This window comes from Phalacrocorax aristotelis, chromosome 8 (assembly GCF_949628215.1).
Source record: "Phalacrocorax aristotelis chromosome 8, bGulAri2.1, whole genome shotgun sequence".
NCBI lineage: Eukaryota > Metazoa > Chordata > Aves > Suliformes > Phalacrocoracidae > Phalacrocorax > Phalacrocorax aristotelis.
This window is the reverse complement of record NC_134283.1, coordinates 44,117,899-44,137,236: the sequence shown is the minus strand read 5'-3', so window position 1 is coordinate 44,137,236 and position 19,338 is coordinate 44,117,899. Positions and strand designations below refer to the sequence as shown.

The following is a 19,338-nucleotide window of genomic DNA, read 5'->3' as shown; positions in this document are numbered from 1 at the left end:
ATGCCAGACTGAAACAGGCCATGGGTGCATCTTATCACGCTCTTTGCCTTCAGCATTGCTTGTCTCTGTCTTTCAGAGGAAAGGGAAACCCCTGTAATTAAATTTGAAAGCAGATGATTTTCACTTGTTTTTTTTTTTTAATTTGGTTGCTTGACAAAGAAAATCAATACTTCAACATAAAGTATTTTTCCTCAGCTTTAGAATTAGATTTTTCACAACAGCAGAAAGTTGAAACCAAAACCGCCAAGGGCTTGACATTTATTCAGAATGAGTCCTTCAGCTGGAGATCTGCAACAGATTTAAAAATACCAATCATAACATTTGGCTGTAGTAATTTGCAGCGTTCTTACTTCAAGATTTCATGATGCTGGCAGACCTATCATTTCCTAGAGCCATTAACATCTCTGCTTATATTTCCTCGGGGCTGCTGGGTCATGCTGACTGGTTTTAAAGTCTAGTTTTTCCAGTGCTGCCTACAGTGCACCTAGGCAGTGTGATAACCTGGGAGGTAAGGATGGAAGTTTCTCTGAGACCCAGCTCATGATCAGATTTTTGCCCTGTCATAGGAACGCTAACAAACCTTGCAATTGTATCCTGATTTTTATAACTGTGGTTGCTACTTTTAGTCATCCCCTATCTTTCTTGCGCTGATAGCAGATTTCAGAGGTTAACAGTATGTCTGTTAAAGTACCATCGTCTTAATTGAGAGTGCTTGAGAAGAGCTAAAAATTGAAAAGCGTTACGAGTGTGTTGCCTTTTGGCTGATTAGCATTTCCTTGCGCTGCCCTTGCTCTGCGGGCTAGCCTGAGCAGAAGCATCGCGTGGTCATTTCCCCATCACTCCTTACTGCTGGTAGCAGTCCGTGGTGTGGACACCCTGTCCTTGGTTGTGCTCTGAGCTCACTGCCTGATGCTGGGCAAGATATTTAGATATATTTCAAGCCCGTGTAGGAATCCGGGTGAGGATCCTGGTTCAGAGCTCAGCTAAGGGATACGGAGATATGGCACGTGGCATTTCCAAAAGCAAGGTTATTTCTGTGGCTGGTTTTAGGGACCTTTTGGAACTCCAAGGAAGTTAGCACATATCTCAAAGGAAATGTAGGGCTCTCTTCCACAGTACCAAAGTCCTCACCTATGAACTGCCTGAGCTCTGTGAGTGAGTGATCACCATATTTTAAATTATTCAGGGCAAGGCACAAATGGAGAGCCAGCACAAATATTCTGCTAGCCTAGAGATGAAGCAGCCCTGGATAAAGGGACAGTAATCTCAGTCATTGAAAGTGTAAAATGACTGTCAGCTGAGCAGTTGTCTCCAGTTGATTGCCCTGAGTAACTTCTTAATTTTAGGTTTTTCTTTGTGGTATTTCATCTGGCCTGTGCTGCAGCATAGTGACGTTCCTCCTCGGTATTTAGCCAGTATGCCTTACAGCAAGCTCGCACCAACCGAGAAGCAGCAATTGCACAGCTTAAGCCTGGCATCATGATGCTGCAGCTCTTTGCTGGTACCATCACAGGAGCACCAGGGACAGATGCATTGAATATAAAATACCATCCATTGATAAGTTATTAATCAGTCTGTCAAGCAAGCGCTGGTCCAACTTGGCTCCAGTGCACAGTCTGTATTAGATCTCCAGTGAACTTAAGGTCCTTCTTGTCAAGCAGACACAAGGTTTAGGCTTAATGGTTCTTATTCAGTAAAATGTTATCACACTCTTAAGACTTTTTAGTCCCCTGATTCAGCAGAGTTTGAATCTGCTTCCGCTCACCCCCCAAAAATGGGTTAGGTTTGTGTGATGATTTTAGTGCTTTAGCTCACAGCCAATGTGGAGATCACTTTCGATGCTGGCATTATAATTATTGAACTGCTCAACTTAGCGTGTTCGGCAGTGTTATAGCAAGATATTTTGCACGTTTATCTTTTAAATAAAGAATATTTTCCTCAGTTGTATGTTGCCTTAATAGAAGTGTGCTTCTAAGATGCTTGAAAACAAACGTTGGTGGGGGTTTTTTGCAGGGTTCTCGGTGCTCCTCAGATGCTAACATGCTTGGAGAGATGATGTTTGGCTCTGTGGCCATGAGCTACAAGGGCTCCACATTGAAAATTCACCAGATCCGGTAAGATTCATTTTTTACTGTTGGTCTTTTCAGAAGACACTCTCCTTAGTGCTAACTAGTAATGAATTGAAAGCTGCAAGTGCAGAGTAGAAAGAATTCGTGGGTTTACTTTAAAGTTATTCTGATGTCACTTTTGACACAAAAGGCTGTTTTGTTGTGTTCAGGTCTGTAAAATCTGGAGGGTTGTGAAATGGAAAGCAAAGCTTGTCTTGGCACCGTGTTTCTGACTGACATCTTCCTTTTTGTCCTGTAGCTCACCTCCTCAGCTCATGCTCAGCAAGGTTTTCACAGCTCGCACTGGGAGCAGCATTTACGGAAGTCTGAATACGTGAGTCCATTACAAAGTGTATCTGTTGAACATAAGCAGATGAGAGTGAGAACACAGAAGACTTTTTCTGGACCCTCCAGATTCTTTCTCTAGAAAAATAACTTCTTGTTCCCTCATCTGCTACATCCTGTCACTAGTGTCCTCACCTTTCCCTTGCGGTTGTCTTTACATCAGTTTGCCTTAAGTGAATGAAAAAACCGTTCCTTTAATGCTGATATGGTGAAGCTTGATATTGTAAGGTACAAAAGTACCTGCGACCACCGAAGGAGAAGGGATGAGGACAGAACGCTGGAGTTGGGGGATTCAGGCCGAGATGAAGAAAAATGTGTTACAAAAACATCTAGCTTGAGAGGGTTCAACGTTCAGTTTTCTGTGTATTAATTGACCCACCTGAGAACGTGGCTTAGGCTATGAAAGCTTTGTCTAGCGGAAGCCTGTGTTCTTATCTTGCCCGTTCCATTCGGGCTATGATGAAGTAACTATATTCTACTGAAATGCAAATCACTGGGTTTGTTGTATGTTTTGTGTTTGTTATAGGTTGCAGGACAGTCTTGAGTTCATTAATCAAGACAGCAATACGTTAAAGCCTGACCACAGTACAATTATGAATGGACTTCTCGGGAATATAGGTAACTACAAAGAGATTCTATTTCCTTGTATCTTTAACTGAGTAATCATAGATTCTAGAATATGAAAGTCATCTAAATAGAATCAAATTTAAAAAAAAGAAGCTAAAGACAACAGAAAATTAATGTTGGTGGGGTTCGTAGGAGAATAAATCGGACAGTTCAAGGAATTAACAGTGGTTCAATATATACAGCTGTATATGCGTAAACAAGATACGTAATAGAAATATTTAGATATACTTAAGTTCAAATACAGCAATTGTTGGAAAATAACAGTCTGTAGAACCTTCTAAGCAGCATATCTCAGATCAGGCAGGATTGATTCTGCCTGGCTCAGTTTCCAGTTTTATTTTCATTAATAATTTTCATTCTGTTCTGTACCCGGGCCACCTGAGCACACGTGGCCGCGTGTTTCGTACAAGTCTAAGTTCACCTTGCACAGTTGCGCTGGAATTTTTGAGCAGATTAGACAGAATATCTTTTTGTTCTCTCCTCTTTCTCTCTCTGTCTGACCATGGCAGCTAAGCAGTCTTGAAAAACCCCCTGGCATCTTTGGTTCTCAGCCTTTGTGGAAGTGCTGTGGGTGAAGGAGCCGTGAACATCAGATCACGGAAAGAGGGGAAGTCTTGGCTTTTCCCTGTGGGAATGGTAGAGCTGATAGTAAAGATACTGTGCTTTAGGGCTTGGCTGTCCAGTGTAACAGCCTGATGAGCTCTTCAGCACATGCTCGCTTTAGCCTTGGTTTAGATTGCTGACTTTCCAAGCAAATGTCTTGTTGTGGTAGGTGGAATAAGGGGCTTCATTTTACATTTGCTTTCCAGAGTACTGCTGTGTATCGAATACACTTTTCTAAGGTTTGGAAGTAAGGAGTGAATTTGATGACTTTGTTACTGTAACTGGATTTCTGGCTTTGACATGGTCCTAATTCTTGTTGGGTGTCTTTACTTCTCTCCTTCACACTGACTTTGATAAGACTACACCAGCTTCGAGAGGACAACTTACAAGACTAAGCACGGGCTTAAATGCTTTTCAGACTCAAAAGCTGAATACCTCATTAAAATCATTCCCAATAGTCCATTTGTAAGGGAAGCCAATTAAAGCTGTAAGAACCTATTACCTATTAATGCTTCCTGAATTTACTAAGTCAAGGAAGTTAAAAAGATGCATTCTTCTTAATAGTCACCATTCCTTTCAGGCTTCAGTTGTGATTTTTCACAGTGCGTGAGTGAATGAGGTGCCTGATCTGAGAGACGGGAACTCGCTTCATCTACTTTTAGGGTTTTGTTGTGCTTTGTGCATGGCAAAAAGTTTGCTGTAATACCAGTGTGATCTAAACTGCCAGTTCAAATTCAGATAATGCAACTATTAGGTGTGGACTCAATATGATTTAGCTGTAGCCGGTGCCACATGTTCACCTGTGCCCGGCTCTGCGGTGAGGGTGACTCTTCCTCGCCGAGCAGAAAGGCTAACCGCCCCGAGAGCAGGCCTGGAGGTGTGGGCACCTCGGGGCAAGGGCGTGCAACAAGAAGTGACGAGATCGTCTTCTAGAAGAGGATGCTGAAACTTTCTTTGCAACTGAGCTGCGCAAGGTTTTGGTTGACAGCGTTTGTTTGCGGTTCCCGTTTCAGCGCAGGGGGAACCATGGGTAAAGGAGGTGAAGAAGTTAATCTGTAACTGCAGCACTTCTAACAACTGGGTTCAATAGCAAAGACTCTTCCTGACTTGCTGGCTCTTGCCAGCCTGGGGTAGGAGAAAGGTCTATGTGTTTTGGTTGGGAACTATTTACAAGCTGCTTTTTTTAGACATGCTGGTTAAAAAAAAAAAAAAAAGAAAGGCAGCACTGGTCATGTCGTTTCCTTTAATAAGTAGAGACCTAAGAGAATGGAAGGGAGCTTTGTTGAGGTGCAGCCGTCATGTTTTGGACAATCGGAAAACTTTTGAGTGAGCAGTAGCTTCAAATTTAGGAGAGGAACTAGCAATTAACTCTTTAAAAATACCCATGCGTTTTTCCTGGCTCTGTGTGCAGTAAGAACGCTCTTTCCCTGGTGTATCTACAATCCAGTATCACTTTTAAAATGGACTAGAGATTGCTAACATTTATTTTCTATATGATCATTTCACTAAACTGATGTACTGACTGTTCTCAGAACAACTACTTCAGCCTGTAATTTTGGTCCTACTAAGATGAATTTCTGCCTGCCTTCTCCCCCTTCCTCCCCATCGTCTTCAGCAACAGTGTTCCTCAGCCATCCCACCAGCGTGGATGTTAAAACAAACATTGTACTCCGTGATGAATCTCCTGTTTGTGATCAAGTTAGGCTTTGAGCCTGCATAAATTAATCATTTTTCAACTTAAAAAAAAAACCAACAAACCAGCCCTTGGAGAGAAACCCCATCCGTGTATGGGAGACAGTGTAAAGCTGGGTCTATTATCTTAATTTTATAAGTACTACATAGTTTAACCGTAAGCCGTATCCTTGAATCAACGTTCTTGTTAAGCGTAAGAGCTGTTCTCCTGCGTGCTGTTAGCCTGCGTACATCTTAGATATCTTACCTTGGCTTATATCTTCTCCCTGCCCTGGCCCCCTCCCTACAGACTGTTCTGCTTTACTAACCTCATTCTTTCATGTGTATTTTACGTTTTGCCATGTAGGTCTTTCACAGCTTTGCAGCCCTAGGCGGGCATTCTCAGAGCAAGGTCCGCTCCGCCTGATCCGGAGCGCCTCTTTCTTTGCAGGTTTGCTGTGTGCTGTGTGCTGTGCGGTGTGGCTAGTCTAGCTGGTGTGACGGAACTCTGTGGATTTGTAGTTTGGCCCTGGAAATAAGATTTATTTTTTTTTTTAAATTAAAATACAAAATGGACAGTGGTGTCTGCTCTCTTAACTTTTTGGATACATGCTTTAAATCCCCAGAGGACAGCAGGCACTATAGTAGTCCTCTTTGGGGTTGCTTGGTTGTGTTTTCTTGTTTTGGCAACTTATATATTTAATGGTGGATTTGATATTTCTGGAAATAATATTTCACCATAGTGTCAAGCTATTTTGATCTGGACTTGTTTCAACCAAACTGTAAAAACCAAAGCTAACCTAGGTTCATGTAAAATGGACATTTCTTGCTTGTAGTGGCTGGGTCTTATTTCCATGGCTGAGTAGCTTTTACTTCACCCACGTATTTGTAAAATATATCACATTTAAAGACTATTGAGCCTGAGACACTTCTGATCTTGTGCATATGCAGACCGTGAATCTGGACAGCTTACGACTTAGTTGAACAACCAATGCACTGCTCACAATTTAAAAGCATTTATTTTCTTCAAGACAGCATTGTAAAATCCTTTTAAAATTATAATACCTGAGAAAGCTGGTATATGAACAAAGTTGTGTGTGTATTGGTTTTTGGTGGGGTTTTTTTTGTCTATAGACTGAGCACTACCAATGTGACCAACGTCCTTTTGGTACATTAAAATTTCATTGAAAAATATCTGTAAAGAAACAAAGCCCACTAGTTGTAGTTTGTACTAAAATAGATATATGGACTTCAGAAAAATACATACAAGCTTTTCAGATGAGTGTTTTGGCTTGTTCAGCTAAGCAGCCTTTCTTGGTGATGGCCTTGTGCAGTGCTGTTGATCTGAATTAATGAGCATGTTTTTGTTTCATTAATTACATGGAGATCTGCAAACAAGAAAGGAACTGTATATTCCCCTGCTCATTGGTATTCCTTGTTTTACAGTTCATAGCAACCCTATGGATATGCCTGGGAGGGAGCAGAATGAGGACAGAGACAGCGGTATAGCAAGATCTGGTAATGTCGGTTCCACGCATTAACCCCGTAGACTCCACAAATATTCAGTAATATTTGTCACTGAGGTGTCTAGACATCAGCAAATAGTTTTTCCTGGGCTGAAATGTGATTGTTCTGTTGTGCTATGTATTAAGCGTTAATGCACACCTATACGTATATGTAGAAACGTTGTAGGCGTCAAGGGTGTTGCATTAGGAGCCTCGCAGAGGTAATCTGAACAGCAACGCACTTCATTAAAGCGTGCTGCAACTAAGCAAGCCAAATTAAATATTGAAATGAGTTTGCAGCATTTCTAAACGATACTTGTTGTCATCTCCTTTCCAATCTGAGGAGGACGGTAACGTTAAAACGATAATTCTCCCCCACAGCACCCCTCTCCTCCCCCCAAATTCAGGGTATTGGGCACTTAAGGTTAGAACTGGAAAGGCTATTAAAGGATGCGATGAGCATTGCTCCTTCCCACAGAGGATTTTTTCCCGATACTCAGGGCTGACAAGCAAGGTGCAGCGTGTATGTTGCCTGTTACGTAAAGCTGCAGGACTGTCCCACCCCTGTAGTGCTTGTAGATCTTGTTAATGTTATTACAAACTGGTTATTTTTGGATGAGAAACATAGATATTCAAAAGAGAAGGCACTTGGGCAGCAACCCCAGTTTATCTCGAGGGGCTTCGTTTAGTTGCTGGTGTTATTTTTCCAAATGCTCTATCTTCTGGAGAGATTTTTATTTATTCCTCTTCGTATTGCAGCATCTCTCAGCAGTCTGCTCATCACTCCGTTTCCATCTCCGGGCTCTTCGTTTAACAAAAGCTGTGCTAGCAGTTACCAGCGGCGTTGGCGTCGCAGTCAGACTACCAGCTTGGAGAACGGGGTCTTCCCTCGATGGTGAGCTGGGAACGAAAATGCTGGTTGCTGCCCATAAATGTTCCACCGTTGTCAGCTTGATTCTGCTCTTGCATACGTACATCTGCTCTTGCTGTTGCTTTTTGTGGGGTATTTACAGAGGTGTAAGTCAGGCTGCACTTCAACGCCTGATCCTTTTTAGTATCCGTTTTCTTCATGGCATTCATTGTTTTGCACTGACTAGGGAGCCTTCAGCAAAACGAAAACCTGTAGGCTGCACTTTTGAGGATAAGAAGCTCTAAAATCCTACTCAAAACACAAATTCTTGGCAGAGATGAGAAAGAACTAGAATATCGTATTCTGATCCCGCAAACACGTTGAGTCTGGTTCCAGCTTTTGTGGCTGCAGGATCAATTAATGGTTGCTTGTAAAAAATTGCAAAGTCGATGTTCTCAAAGGTGATGATTTGACAATACACGCAAACCAAAGGTGTTTATTGAAGGTAAATGTTCAAGAACTGAACTACGCAGGAAACCAAAGTGTAACTTTAAGCAGTGGATTACATCAACTTCCTATTTTTTTTCATGCTTCAAGGTCCATGGATGAAAGCTTTAACTTGTCAGATGACAGCTCTGGTCCTAGCCCAGGAATTGTTAGGAAGAAAAAGATAGCGATTGGAGTTATTTTTTCACTCTCAAGAGATGAGGATGAAAACAACAAATTTAACGAGTTCTTCTTCTCACACTTTCCTCTTTTTGAGAGTCACATGAACAAACTGAAGAGTGCAATAGAACAGGTAAACACAGTCTCTTCCAATTCTCACACTTGTTTTTCTCTGTGTTCCCCCCCCGCCAGCCCTGTCAGATTTAATTCCTAACTCTTGTTACTAGTTTACAAAAGTGGGATCAACTTGCCGCTGGGTATTGGAATTGCACCAGAGAAGAGCTTTGCTCCACAGCATCTTTGATGATGTTTCTTATTGCTAGCAAAAGCACGGCACAGGGTGAGGACAGAGCATGCTGCATCACGCTACAGGGCGTGCTGAGAGCCAGAACAGTCACTAGGCTGTGTGCGCTCCCAGCAAGCCCTGGATCAGCCACCGGGGAAAGGTGCTTTTAAGGCCACCTCTGCCTCCCTGCTTCAGCTCTAGCTGAGTCTAGTGGATCGCAGGGTCAGAACCTGTCTTTAGGCTATTTGAGGCTGTAAATAAATATCGAGCTTTTTTTCTTTCTCTCTTTTTTTTTTTTTTTAAACCCCCTGATTCTGATGCATAGGAAAATTTCACAGATTGAAGTTTCAAATGTGCGGTTAGATTTACTTCAAATCTCTCTTCTAGGAAATACTTAGTGGTTACTTTGCCACTGCAGTGAAAACTTTGGCCCCTTTTATGCCTTGAATGACGAAACACAGAGCAGCAGCAGAGGCTGCAGATGCATGTGCCTCACCTATCTTTCCTCAGATATGAAAGTTGGCACTTGTACCATCGTTTTATCGCTTAAAAAAAAATTATTTGCATGACTAGTTGCGTGAAAGATAAAGTCAAACACATGACTTTGTTTTCCATTTTCTGTGCTTCCATAGCTATGTGTTACTTATCTGTTTAATGATTGTTTTCAAGGCTATGAAAATGAGTCGTAGATCAGCTGATGCCAGTCAGCGGAGTTTGGCATATAACAGAATCGTTGATGCCCTTAATGAATTCAGGTGAGCAGTTTGTCTCCTGCCTTTTGTGTCTGTTTCTTCAAAAGCACTCAAGTCCGTTTTAGAAGGATCTTCTCCTTAGCGCAGGATGAGTAACTTAAAATGTCTAAAGTCTTCTGCAAAAGTAAGTACAGCAAAGGTACTGGTGGTAGCAAGCCTTTATAATCTGTTTGTGGTTTTAGGCTTTGCCAGGTGTGTGTATCCATCACGGCTCCGTGTGAACAGGACGAAGGTGATCGAGGTTTTCTGTGCTTTAAGGAGGAATGAAGCTCCCAGCAGCCTCTTAAATTATCTTTTATGGCCCGTTGAGAGGGAGGAAAAGAATTGCAGAGCCGTGTTAGGGAAATCCTCCTCTAGTGTACGTTTTCCTGACGTGTGAGCAAAGCAAGGCCTTTAGCCTGCTCTAAATTCTGCTCTAAAGGGGTTTCAGGCAACCAGCTACGGAGGACGACTGTCTTTTTCACACAGTGAAATGCAGCACTGTAATCTCTTGCTATCAGTACCTGCAGAGCATCTCTATTCAACAGTTAATATACAAAGTAACGCAGATAAGCACATCCCTGGCATTTAAGTGTATTTTCTTTCCGGAGTTTAAGTCATGGGGAGGGAATTAAGATGAAATCCATCTGTTTCAAGTGATTCATCTCTCAGATGGGAGTGGCAGGGTGCTTCCTTTTACAACCAGTGTAGGGCAACTTTTTAAAGACGTTATAGAAGGCAGCGCTCTGATGTTGTAAAAAGAAAGTCCTGACATCGGGATGTATTTTACCAAACAGTGAAGGACCGTGAGGGCTCACTCATTTTTCTACAATTCCACTTACTACCTGAATGCCATGGATTAGGTCGTGTTGCAGCATGAAGGCACAGGATATTCTTTAAGATCTTTTATTTCTGAGAACCTCACCTCTGTGTGGCTGCGAGGGAGGGCAGAGGTTACGTTCGGTAGGGACAGGAGGCAGGGAAGAGCGAGCACGTGGGCCTGCGGTGAGAGGTGGATGGGATAAGCAGTGCCAAGAGAAGGAGCAGAGGGAGCTCGTGACTGCTGGGAGCAGCCGATCCTGCCCAGGGGCCCGAGACAAGTTCGGCAACTCTGAGCAGCCACGGTGGTTCCTCCGCTCCCCCCAGCTGCGCTCTGCCTCTCCTCCCCGTCCTCTCCCAGAGCCATTCCTCTGCATTCCCACCCCCTGATAACACCACCTCCCCAGCTGTTTTCCCAAAACTTCCCCCAAAACATCCCCCCTCAAGATACATCCAGCGGACTTTGCCTGTTCTCCTTTGTCCTTCCAAGTTAAACAGTTCCAGCGCGGTGGGGAGGGGCGCGTATCCCGAGTCACACACAGGAAAAATAACTCTGAAAACACAAGCCAAATCCCCCTTGCTAGCTTTCCCCTCCTTGGAGGGAAGCTCGGCGGCGCGGAGCTGGGACGGGACGAGAAAAGCCGCGCGTGTTGGGCTGAGGAGGAAAACAATGTCCCGCCGGACATCGGAGGATTGGCACTCTGCTGAGCCGCTGTAAGGCGCGATCATTCACATGACACGGCCGTTGCGTAACCAGCACTGGAAGCATGTGTCTAACTACCAGTTTTATGCAGAGGTTTCCATGGCGATATAAATATTACTCTTTAATAGTGTAACGAGGTAAATTAAATCCAGTTTAATTTCATATAAATGAATTTCCTGGGGCAGCAGACTTCGGCAGTTCTGGGTTTTTTGGTTTTTTAGTTTTGTTCTGTTGTTTTAAAAAAGCAAGTGCATTCAGAGGCGCAGACCAGCCGGTGCCCCCAGCCCGGGCCGGTCCTGCGGGCGGGCAAGGTCCTCGTGCCTCCGCAGTGTCTCGGGCTGGCAGTGTGTGCTGCCGTCAGGAAAAGCGCTTCTCTAACATGCGAGAGCCACTGGCTTTTCAAAGCAACGCAATATGCGTCTGGTAAGAAGGAAAAAAAAAAAAACAGGCATATTTAAATACTGAAGGCTGGATGCAGAGATTCTTTGGCACAGGTTCAGCAAACCCATTTAGGCCACTGTTATCTCTTTAGGCGTCTGCTTTCCCACTGAAGTCACGGGGAAGTCAGGAGCCCGAGTCCTTTGGTGAACCTGAGACTTGCGTTGATTCCTGCCCTCTTAGCAAATTGTGCTGGAGGGAAGAAGGGTGCTGACTTCAGTGGGTTGGTGTTTCTAAAACGTAATCCTGTGTTGGTTTAACTCATTGCAGTCATCTTTTTGTTTTTGTTTTTTTTTTTAAGGAGGTTTTTTGTTGTTTTGTTTTGTTTTTAAAAAACCCGGACTTTCAGAGGTTCTCAAGTGTAGCCGATACGCACACCTATGGTGATGAGAACAACCTCAAATCACTGGGGCTTGGGGGACCGACTGCACGCTGCCGTGCCGATCAGAGGAGGGAGGAAGGAGTGTGACGGTTGTTACCGTAGCCTCCTGCCACCCAAAAGTCCCCCTCTGCAGGGAAGGTGCTGTGGCTGTAGGTCAGCCTGCAAGCAGGGTCGCTGTAAGGAGCTGGCGGCAGGGTCAGCCAGGCATTCACAGGCATTTACCTGCTCGTACTAGAGGATGGAGGGGGAGAAAAGAAGACAGAAAAACAGGCTCCTTCCTTTGCTCTTGCAGTCTCATCCAAGGAAAAGCAAAGTTGCCCTCTCTGAAAGGCCTAGGCTGCTTCTGCATGTTGATGCCATTGATAAATTTGCCATCAATTTGGTGCCCAGCTCCAGGCCTACCCTTGCATCATTATTCAGTTTACAGCAATTTTTAATTTTCTAAAGCACTGATGGATTTAGCTTGATTTAGAGGCTTAAAACTCTCTTTGGATGTCAGCTGTGCAGACACATGACTTATGAAGTAAGCTACTGTACTTGCATAAACATTTCAACTCCCCCAGTCCCCGAGGCCAGTGCAGCACATTGATAATACAGATTATGCATCTGACTAATACCTGTGTGGCAGATACACAGGCTAGCAAGGAAACACCGGGCACAAGGCGTAGGGAAACACCCCTCTCTGCTTTCTGGCAGCCAAATTTGATCCTATTTTTTGCCAGTAATTTTTAAGCAGCTTATGCTGCTGCAACCCGAGTGGTGCATTTTGCTTGGCGGTGCTTGCTGGCCCCCGTGCATGGGCACAGGGGTCGCATGGGCTCCCTGCGCGGGCGAGCCCCGCTCCTGCACGCGTTGCAGCAATTATTGCCTTCGCTCCCTTTTTCCTTTTTAAGGAAAAATCACCTTTGGAAGCAAGGAATGAGGGTAGGGAGCAAATGCATGGGAATTAAGTTTTATAAACCACCGATGGTTTCTTTTTTGAAACAATCCCTAAAGAGATGCTAAGCTTTGCTATTATATTGCAACTCTTAAATAGCCGAGGAGCTCTCGCAGCGCAGTGCCAAGGGTCAGAAGCGTTTCCCTTAGGGAGGAAGGGGGCTGCAGGGGGATGCGCTCATCCACGAGGAGCCATCTGGCTCGTTCGGTTTGTACAGCAGCAGGGGAAAGATGTCTTGGGCTGGTACTAAAATGCAGGACAAAGGCCGGGGAGGTTTGCGGGTGTGTTTGGGTGAGGGTGAAGCAGGAAGCAGAGAGCAGCACAACACCTGACCGTGCGGAGGGCGGCTGCCGCGGCCCCGCAAGCGCCGTCCTGTCTGCCTCCGTGCCATCTGCGCCTGCCGAGCAGCCAAACCCCACGGGGTTTGCAGGAGGGGGTTTGCTCAGGTCTGCATTTTCGTGTGGCTGGGCCGTGCTTTGGTTTCACGCCGCTGTTAGATGCAAAGGTGTTTCCTGAGGAGCTCCCCCCCAGCCCCTGCTGCGCCCATCGCTGGTGCCTGTGAGCTCCAGGCTGGAGTTCAGCCTCCCAGAAGCATTTCCAGATATAAACCATTTTAAATGTACTGGAACACTCGAAAGAAAAGAGTCTCTCTTTAACTGAACTTTCCCTTGCGTGCTGGTGTGCGTGGGGGGCGGCGGGCGGAGGGGAGGGGGCTGCTTGCTGCAGATGGCCAAGAGGGGTCAGTTTGATTTTTAACACTTCTTATTTTTAAATCTGGTTAACTTCCCTCTGTAGTGTTTTGGGTTTGGCTTTTTTAGGTTGTTTTTTTGTTTGTTTGTTTGGGTTTTGTTTTGTTTTGTTCTTTAATAAATGGAAGGAGAGTGTTTCCCTCTGTGTTTGCAGAGCTGGAAAGCAGTTAATCCTTGCCCTTGGTTTCTGTGCCATTGCTGCCTGCGCTGGCATGGAGGGTTCCCTGCACTGCAGTCACATGCCTGCTGGCCGCCGGCCAGGGCAATCTGATCTCTCTCTGAGGAAACACTATCAGTTGCAGATGCAGCCAGGGTTACCAGAATAGTAAATAACGTATCACAAGACTCGGTCTATCTTTTCAGCGAAAACAAGTATTTTAATATGTTGGTTTCAGTATAGAAGTAGTTTCTTTTTTCAAAACAGCTGAGCTGCAAGAGGCTTGGGTTAGTTTGCATACAAACGAGAAATAAGCTGCATTTTATGTTAAGTTTTGCGATTTATCTTCAGCTTCTAAGGTCAGCTGTGTCTGGGGAGTGTAAGTTTCAATACTTGTTTTGAGCTTTGAAGTCCCTGGACTTGGGGTTGCTCCCTTTCCTTGGGCCTCTTTAACATCCACTCCAGTTAATGGGCTGTGAACAGAAAGCTTTCCCTTAATAATCCCACCTCGAGTCCCAGCTTGCTACTGCCGAGGCATGAAATCCCGGTGCCCCAGGGGTGCTGTGCTGCCGGAGCCCCCCCGGTCCCCCCCGCAGCACCGGCGTCCCCCAGCTGCATGCCCCACTCGTGCCTAGCCTGGCCGGACTGTTGTGCCCAGGTCTGTAACCCGGCTGTGCTTTCCTCCCAAGGGAGGACCAGCAGCAGAGGATTAACCTAGAGCAGCTCCGAGACTGCTCTACACTGACCCAGCGACCAGCAAGCCCTCTGAGCACTGGTGGGTCTGGGAACTTGAGTTTCCCCCTCTCCAGCCCACTGACTGTTTTTTGGCTTTCTGGTCATGCCTGTGGCGGTGGAGTGTGACGATCAAACCTTTGAGGAGGACAGGGTTGATTTTGACTCTTATTGAACACACAGGATGGATTTTGTGTTTAATGAAAACTGGTATTAAAAATAAGGCAGAAGAAGCCATTGCCCCCCTCGCCCCCTCTCTTCGTGAGCAGTCCCGGTGACTTCGGCACGGTGCACCGTCACCTTTGCCGCCCTCTGGGGAGCTGCGCTGGGGGTCTTGTCACCGCACAGCTGCTTTCTTCTCTGCGGAACAACCGGGGAGTAACTCCTCCCTCCCCCGAGCGCCCCTCGTACCGGCGCCGTTGCGTGCTGCTCCGCTGCTGACGTGCCGGGCTCTCGCTTCCTAGGGAGTTTCACTTTAAACATTAAACCACGGAAGATTTGGCAGCTGCTGCCCGAGTGGGTTTGCCTGCCCGACGTGCACAGCCACTGCTTTACTTCTGGAAGTGTCTATACGTTTTTAGCCCAACATATCCAGAGATGATCTTTATTAAATCAAGGGTGGCACTAGGGATAATGGGATAATGTAAATCTTCATCTTGTAAAACAAAAAGGTCTCGTATAGAAAAAGTAGTGCATTTGGTGGGGAGAAACCTGAATTGATCGGTCATTTCCTTTGTTGTTTTGGGTTTTTTTCAGGCTTACGTTTTTACTGTGCTGAAAATACAGGTTCCCATAGTGTCATAACATAGGCATTGCACTTAAAACAAAACTATATTCTGGTTTAGATTTTAGAGGAGTTTAACAGTAATCCGAGGGGTTTTAATCTGGTGGTTTACTGCAGAGCCAAAGTTTCATTTATACATTTACTGTCCTCTGTAGAGTCAAAAAGGATGTGGGTAGCTGCATAGTCCTTGAAAGCGTGGGGCAACTTTGACCCTCATATACTTTATTTAAAGCTAAAGAAGTAACCTGGCCCCCTTCTCTACAAATCTGCACCTTGGTGGGTTTGGCCTGGAGATATACCGATATTTTTTAAAGCAAGGAGGACGTTAAGGTATTTTTACAAGTCACATTAACTTGCCCTAGTCATAAATCAAGCAGAACTATGGAGGATTTACATGTTTTGAATGAAATAGAAAGCAGGGAGATGATAACTAGAAAAAAAAATGTCATTTCTTCTCCATTGGGAACGGGGCAGCTCTTGACTTCTGACAGCGAAGGTTACTGTGCTCGGGATCAGTTCAGGCACATGCATGAAGGGCCTTAACGCTCCGAGGTGGAAGGGTGAATTCATACTATTTAATGAACAACATGGTTTGGGTAATGGCTGATGAGAGAAACTTTGTTTCTGATAGAAATGACAGCTGGAACTAACCGTTGCAGTGAAGTCTTCGAACAGGGATCTCTGCCTTTCGTTATGTTATTTAATCGTGCGGATTTTTTGTTTTCTAGAACGACTATTTGCAACCTCTACACGATGCCGCGGATTGGGGAGCCTGTCTGGCTTACTATGATGTCGGGGACACCAGAAAAGAACCAGCTTTGCCATCGCTTCATGAAGGAATTCACTTTCTTGATGGAAAATGCTTCTAAAAACCAGTATGGTGGATTTAAGTTTTTAAATTACATCTGTGTTTATGCCTTTGCACTTCAATCTCTGGGTAATCGAAGAATCGAAAGACCATCCGTAAATATCTTATTTCTAAACCAAAAAAGAAAGTATCTCATGAAATGCTGCTTCCCCACAATCCTCTAAATCTTGGTAGAGGCTAAACATTTGAAACCTGTCCATGGGAAGCACGTGATGGGTGTGTACGTCTGGAAGGGGGTGAACATACCTTATGAAATGCATTAATCTACCTTTCAAAATCAGTTATCATATGATGAGCGAGGTTAGACATTCAGTAAGAGCCGTGTCTGTAATACTGTCTGACCACAAATTACTCTTAAACCTGACTTCTGTGAAATGCCACTAAAGAAGCTGTGTGCTTCATTAGTACTCACCTTTCTGCCCTCAGGGCAAAGCCGTGAGCGGTTGTTAGAAATTGAGAAAGAGAATGTTCTTGATAAACTCAGGAGAATCTGATAAATTTACTCTTTTGTCAACACTTCATCCTCTTTCCCCAGGGCATAAATAGGGGAAGTTTTTAAAGCGTTTGGCTCCATTTAAGTCCTAAAACGAGCACAAACATGTGAAGTTTGAGTGGGAATGGCACTGAAAGACCAGCTGTTAGCTCCGGGGAAGGGGCGGTCGCAGGGGAAGGGGCTGCTGCTCGCCATCTTCCAGCTTTGCCACCAACTTTGTCATCTTTTCTCTCCCCCAGATGGGAGGGTGACAGTTAGCGGTCAGCGTGGTCCACCTTCTCCTGCCTCAGCACGATGGGAGAGACCACAGGGAGTTGTGAGGGGTTCAGATGTATTTTCTTACGACCAGTTCCCACGGCAGTGGAAGCTTTTTCCTGGGATTAGCCCCTGTGGTCCCCACCGTTCTGAGCCCTGTACATCTTGGCTACATTTAAATCGTCATTTATTATGGTTTGTTTGCTTGCCTTATTTTAAATATAGTCACACGTACACTGATGGAAGCAAGAGGAAAATCAAGCCCCATATCCTTTTCAATCCAGTTTTAAGTCTCCTTTCCTCCTTTGGCTGTCTCCAGTGAGGAAATGGGGCTAAATTTAAACTGCAGGGTTCCTGATGCATGTGAACTACTCAGATAGCATTATTTTGAGGCTCAGTAGCGTTTGACTGTTTTCCTCCCTGGGCACCTGAGCTGCTGCGGCAGCCGCCAGCACCATCTGTCGGCGTGCGGGAGGCTCTTGGGCTGTGCTTCTGCACGCTCCTCCTGCCGGGAAAGGGGACTGGGAAGGAAAGTCTTCCCTCCACGGAGCAGAAACCGTGCTCTATCATTACAATAAATCAGATATTTAATGCTTTTCAGCACATTTTTTTACCTGACTTCCTTAGTTAGTGAAAACTGTTTTGCCAGTGTAAGGACACAGCCTTTCTGGCTCAGCTACAGAACTTTGGGGGGGGTTATTTTTGAAAAGGAGCGGCTGTATGTGCTGAAATTGCCTAACAGTTAGATGAAAGACTACAGCACCTAGTTATTTTACAGGTTTGGTAACAATAGCCTTCCTTCTCATCAGTAGTCAGAGATCTTAAGGGTTTGGGGTCTCCTTCTTGGAGTGTGGAGGCCACACAGTGCCACCGTTTTCTTACAGCGAACAATGTAAGTTGGTTTGAGATATTTTACAACATAAAGCTTGCGAAATAGGAAGTCTCATAATTATTGCCGAACAGAGGAACTGAGACGCCACAAGTTTAAAATATTTCATCTCACTTTAAATGTGTGTTCTAATAAAAGAGCTTTGCAGGGGTGGGAGGGAAGGTACAGCCCTCTCTTCTCTCCCCAAAGAACCAAGACGGAAGGGATGATCTCTGCTGACTTTGTTAGGTTATTTCTGCAGTCCTTGATCCATATAGACTGTAGAATTGCTGTCAGTTGAACATCCTGGTGTGCACCTGGAAAAAAACGGTGTTGAACATTTTGCTTTCAGGTTTTTACCAGCTTTACTGACCGCAGTCCTGACTAACCACTTGGCCTGGGTCCCTACCGTCATGCCGAATGGCCAGCCGCCTATAAGAATCTTCCTGGAAAAGCATTCTTCCCAGAGCGTGGACATGCTGGCCAAAACTCATCCGTACAACCCACTGTGGGCACAGCTCGGTATGTGGCAAACATCTCTAAGCCAACAGCTTTACATCAACGGGTGCGCGCGCGGTGGTTTTTGTGTGTGCTTGTTACTTCCCCCTGAGTTAATTTTTTCTTATTCAAAATGAGACAAAAGTGCGTATTTCAAGCATAGAGGTGGTCGCTGTACTTTTTTATATATGCTGTAATTTCTTAAGATGTGATCAGTTAGAAAATGGCAGCCAAAAAGTAAAGCCCTCTTCAGTCATCTATGGCAGGTCTCTTATGGTCACCTGCCCTGGTGATGGTGAAGAACAAGGGAAGAGCAACTGACGTCATCTACCTGGCCTTGTGCAAAGCATTTGGCACCATCCTGCACGACATCCTTGTCTCTAAATTGAAGAGACATGGATTAGCTGGATGGAGCACTCAGTGGGTAAGGAGTTGGCTGGATGGTCGCACTCAAAGAGCTGCGGTCAACAGCTCGATGTCCAAGTGGAGACCAGTGACGAGGGGCGTTACTCAGGGGCTGGTATTGGGACCGGTGCTGTTTAATACCTTTGCCAGTGCCACGGACAGTGGGATCGAGCACACCCTCAGCAAGCTTGCCGGTGACACCAAGCTGTGTGGTGCAGTTGAGATGCTGGAGGGAAGGGATGCTGTCTAGAGGGACCTTGACAGGCTTGAGAGGTGGGCCCGTGCCAACGTCATGAAGTTCAACAAGGCCAAGTGCAAGGTCGTGCACGTGGGTCGTGGCAATCCCAAGCACAAATACAGGCTGGGTGGAGAATGGATTGAGAGCAGCCCTGAGGAGAAGGACTTGGGGGTGTTGGCTGATGAGAAGCCCAACGTAACCTGGCAACATGCACTCACAACCCAGAGGCCAACCGTACCCTGGGCTGCATCAAAAGCAGCGTGGCCAGCAGGGTGAGGGAGGTGATTCTTCCCCTCTGCTTTGTTCTTGTGAGACCCCACCTGCAGTGCTGCGTTCAGCTCTGGGGCTCCCAACATAAGACGGACATGGACCTGTAAGACCGAGTCCAGAGGAGGGCCATGAAGATGACCAGGGGACTGGAGCACCTCTCCTACGCGGACAGGCTGAGAGAGTTGGGGTTGTTCAGCCTGGAGAAGAGAAGGCTGCGGGAACACCTTATAGCAGCATTCCAGTACCTGAAGGGGGCCTACAGGAAAGCTGGAGAGGGACTTTTTACAAGGGTATGTAGTTATAGGACGAGGGGTAATGGCTTTAAACTGCCCAGAGAAGCTGTGGATGCC

At 45.5% G+C, this 19,338-nt stretch overlaps 1 protein-coding gene across 4 annotated transcripts in view; it reads left to right on the top strand.

Annotated features, from left to right (window-relative positions):
• Window positions 1-19,338, top strand: part of FNIP1 (folliculin interacting protein 1) — a 71,934-nt gene that overhangs the window by 42,633 nt on the left and 9,963 nt on the right. For 3 of the 4 annotated variants that reach the window (XM_075102944.1, XM_075102945.1, XM_075102946.1), the window contains exons 4-13: window positions 2,014-2,114; window positions 2,368-2,442; window positions 2,980-3,071; window positions 5,722-5,805; window positions 6,801-6,872; window positions 7,619-7,754; window positions 8,307-8,508; window positions 9,331-9,416; window positions 15,822-15,968; window positions 17,930-18,099. In XM_075102944.1, the coding sequence (XP_074959045.1) occupies window positions 2,014-2,114; window positions 2,368-2,442; window positions 2,980-3,071; window positions 5,722-5,805; window positions 6,801-6,872; window positions 7,619-7,754; window positions 8,307-8,508; window positions 9,331-9,416; window positions 15,822-15,968; window positions 17,930-18,099 (1,165 nt within the window). The remainder of the gene's footprint in view (window positions 1-2,013; window positions 2,115-2,367; window positions 2,443-2,979; window positions 3,072-5,721; window positions 5,806-6,800; window positions 6,873-7,618; window positions 7,755-8,306; window positions 8,509-9,330; window positions 9,417-15,821; window positions 15,969-17,929; window positions 18,100-19,338) is intronic. The other variant, XM_075102947.1, reaches the window with a different exon arrangement.